The sequence below is a fragment of the Zerene cesonia genome, chromosome 13, assembly GCF_012273895.1.
Source record: "Zerene cesonia ecotype Mississippi chromosome 13, Zerene_cesonia_1.1, whole genome shotgun sequence".
Taxonomy (NCBI): Eukaryota; Metazoa; Arthropoda; class Insecta; order Lepidoptera; family Pieridae; genus Zerene; species Zerene cesonia.
Genome location: NC_052114.1, coordinates 8523 through 11867, shown reverse-complemented (window position 1 = coordinate 11867; position 3345 = coordinate 8523). Strand labels below are relative to the sequence as shown.

At 47.0% G+C, this 3345-nt stretch overlaps 1 protein-coding gene across 1 annotated transcript in view; it reads left to right on the top strand.

The window, feature by feature from the left end:
• Positions 1-3345, top strand: part of LOC119831431 (glycogen debranching enzyme-like) — a 14638-nt gene that overhangs the window by 6092 nt on the left and 5201 nt on the right. The window contains 6 exon segments of the mRNA XM_038354767.1: positions 987-1199; positions 1479-1595; positions 2206-2331; positions 2873-3006; positions 3240-3341; positions 3343-3345. The exon segment at positions 3343-3345 is cut by the window's right edge and continues 32 nt beyond it. Coding sequence (XP_038210695.1) covers positions 987-1199; positions 1479-1595; positions 2206-2331; positions 2873-3006; positions 3240-3341; positions 3343-3345 — 695 coding nt within the window.

Here is a 3345-nt window from a genome sequence, read left to right as displayed (position 1 = left end):
GAATATTTTGACGTTGCAGGATAAAATCGCAAGTTTTTTGCGCAAATTGGAACTTTACCAACGCAGAGTTCAAGCTGGTGATGTGTCTATGTTTACTCAACTAAGTGAGCAATTAGTAAATAATAAACAAGAGAAAATCACGTTTGAAAAATCCGTGGTTCAACATTTAACTGCCGTGATAGACTCACTGCAGCAATATTTTCCGAACATGGACAGTCGTGAGTCCTACTCCTGGATTTTAAGACCATTTTCTACTTGCGTCGATATTTTCAAGGACGAAGATGTGTCAGCGAAAGTAGAGTTTCTCGGGCTGCGTGAGAATAACTCATTGAAAGTTGATTTTCAAAATGATAAACTAAGCACATTTTGGCGAAAAGCAGCTTCAGAATATCCCATTATAGCTGACAGAGCTTTAAAAATGTTGATTCCATTTGCTACAACTTACAGATGTGAAACTGGTTTCTCAACTCTTATTACATTAAAAACAAAAGCCAGAAACCGTCTGAATGTTGAGCATGACATGAGATGCGCGTTGAGTGAAACCGAACCTAATATTGTCAAACTTGCGAATGCAAAGCAATTTCAACCTTCACACTATTTAACTCCATTACGTAGATTTACATATTACTTTACTTTACTAGTTACCTAAACGTGCAATTTCTTAGAATTTAGTTAGATAATAAACATATTTTCGTTCGAATTTGTGTGGTTTTAATTATTTTAAATTGGCTAGGGGTAAACTCAATTCCCATACTTGTTCACAGGGGTAGTGACATTGAAAAGGTTAGGAACCACTGATCTATGTACTAACAATTGTTTCATAAAATCTATTAGCGTCACTAAAATTACTCAATTAGCTCTTTTGCCTATAGATATAATCTAATGAACCATCACCTTCTGCACTATTATTACCTGCGGGCCGAATAGTTAAAACGTTCGTCAGTCGTTTTTGATACACTGATCGTCGTCCCATTCCGTCAACGCAGATGCTGGCGGTCGGCGACGTGGTGCTGAACCACACGGCCAACGAGACGGCGTGGCTGGCGGAGCACCCCGAGGCGGCCTACAACGTGCGCGACTGCCCGCACCTGCGCCCCGCCGCGCTGCTGGACGCGGCGCTGGCGCGCTTCTCGGCGCGCGTGGCGGCCGGCCTGCTGCCCGCGCTGCCCCCCGCCGTGCACGAGCCGCACCACGTCGAGGTGGGTGCTGGGTGGGTGCTGGCTGGGTGCTGGCTGGGTGCTGGCTGGGTGCTGGCTGGGTGCTGGCTGGGTGCTGGCTGGGTGCTCCCCGCACTCTCCGGAATTTAACAGATTCACTATTGCTCCGTGAGCGAAGCCTTAACTCCACTAAACGTTTAGGTGTCGAGCTTCATCAGCGCCTAAATCGGACTCTTTAAAATCCTTCTTGTTTTTTTTTTTCAAATTTGCGTCATATGATTTGATCGTTAAACAATATGAAATGTAGAAAAATGTGTGCAGGCGGTGCGGCGCGCTCTGGAGCAGGACGTGCTGCCCGAGCTGCGGCTGGAGGAGACGGCCACGTGCGACGTGGAGCGCATCGTGCAGCGCTTCGAGCAGCTCGCCCGCAACAAGTGCGTACACGTCCTCTGTCTTATCGTTATGCACTTGTTGTATAGATTACTTGCTACTGATAACGCAAACGTTTAAATCGATTCGCGGTAAACATCTATACAGGCAGTAATATTGCCTATTGATATATATATGATATTTGCCAGTTATATATGCAACTTTGGAGTCAATGAACGATTGATTTTATTTATTAATTTATTTTGGAATTTTAGACATAATCTTATAATTCTTTGTAATTGTGAGAGTCGAACGTACTCGTAACGCACACAATTAGTACTGGTCGTTGGATTCAATATCACTGGATTTAAACGCGATCCATAAGAGAGAACATCGAGTGACAGACAAAATGAACTCCTAGTTCGGTACTCGTGTTTTGGTGTCACACACATTCATGTCGTCTGCAAAGTATTAAATCCAGTTTTACGGACACAATTTGAGTTATGATTTATTCATAATGGCTCCAGGTGGACGATCCAGGAGGTGATTTAGGGCAATCGTGCCTCGCGCGCTTATTACATTTTGGTCGATTCATTAGTTTTTTTGGGACCGCAGGGTGGTGGGGCCGGGCGAGGGGGGCGAGGGGGGCGAGGGGGGCGAGGGGGGCGACGGGGGCGAGGGGGGCGGCGGCGCGGGCGCGCGGGGGGAGCTGCGCCTGCTGCCCGACCCGCAGCGCCGCCGCTGCGCCGCCACCGTCGACATGGACCTCGCGCTCGCGCTCTACAACACGCACCGGTCGGTGTCGGTTCTTTGATTTTCATTTTTGGGAAAAATGGAACTTGATATTGGACTCCAGTACATAATTATAAAAAAGAATTTATACATAAACATTACAAAAACAGCTGGTCTGGCACATGAACAAATTGTAGTCGTCCACAACATTCAATATGTTTAACACTTATACTTTCAGCATTACAAAAAAAAAGAGTTTATCGAAGTGACTTAGAATTTAAAACTAAATATTCATTATTTTTTTAATTTATCACTAAAACGCGTGAAAATTTCATGAAAGTCCTAATTTTTGTTATTAGAAATATCGCTTTTTATTTTATTTATTTTAGACAACACAGTCATTTATTAATAATAATATATGATATAAATAGACAAATAAACCTTAAGCTTCATATTTTAACTAAACGGAGCAATTATAGTTTATTATATCGATATGGATCTATTGCATGGTATAATTATTTGGTGCGAACAATCACCGACAAAACGGTTATCTCTGCGCACTCGACGTGCGTGACACGATGTGTGACAAGCGGGTCGGCCGGCGCAGGGCGGAGCGCGGCGAGGAGGAGCGCGTGCGGCGCGGCGCGGCCGAGCTGCGCGCCGCGCTGCTGCGCCTCAACGCGCTCGCCGCCGCCGCCGTGCGCGACGCGCTGCGCCACGCGCTCGACAACTGCGTCGCCGCCATGCGGTAAGCCACCTCGCGCCCACACCCGCACCCGCTCCGACGAGCGAGCTCGTGAAGCCAATGTTTCTATTCATGGTGATCTTTTTTAAGCTCATTTCTGTAATTAACTCGTACAAAAGTTATGTTTTATTGGATTTGACGGTAGCAGCTTTAAAGTAGAGTATAGAATGATTGCATACTGCGTCTGTCGCATTACTTGTATGATGGGATAAGATTAAGAGGGCGCGCGCACGCAGGTACGAGCGGCTGCAGGCGGACGGGCCGCGCGTGCGCGAGGTGAGCGCGGCGCGGCCGCTGGTGGCGCGCTACTTCACGGCGGGGCGGCGCGACGTGGCGGCGCCG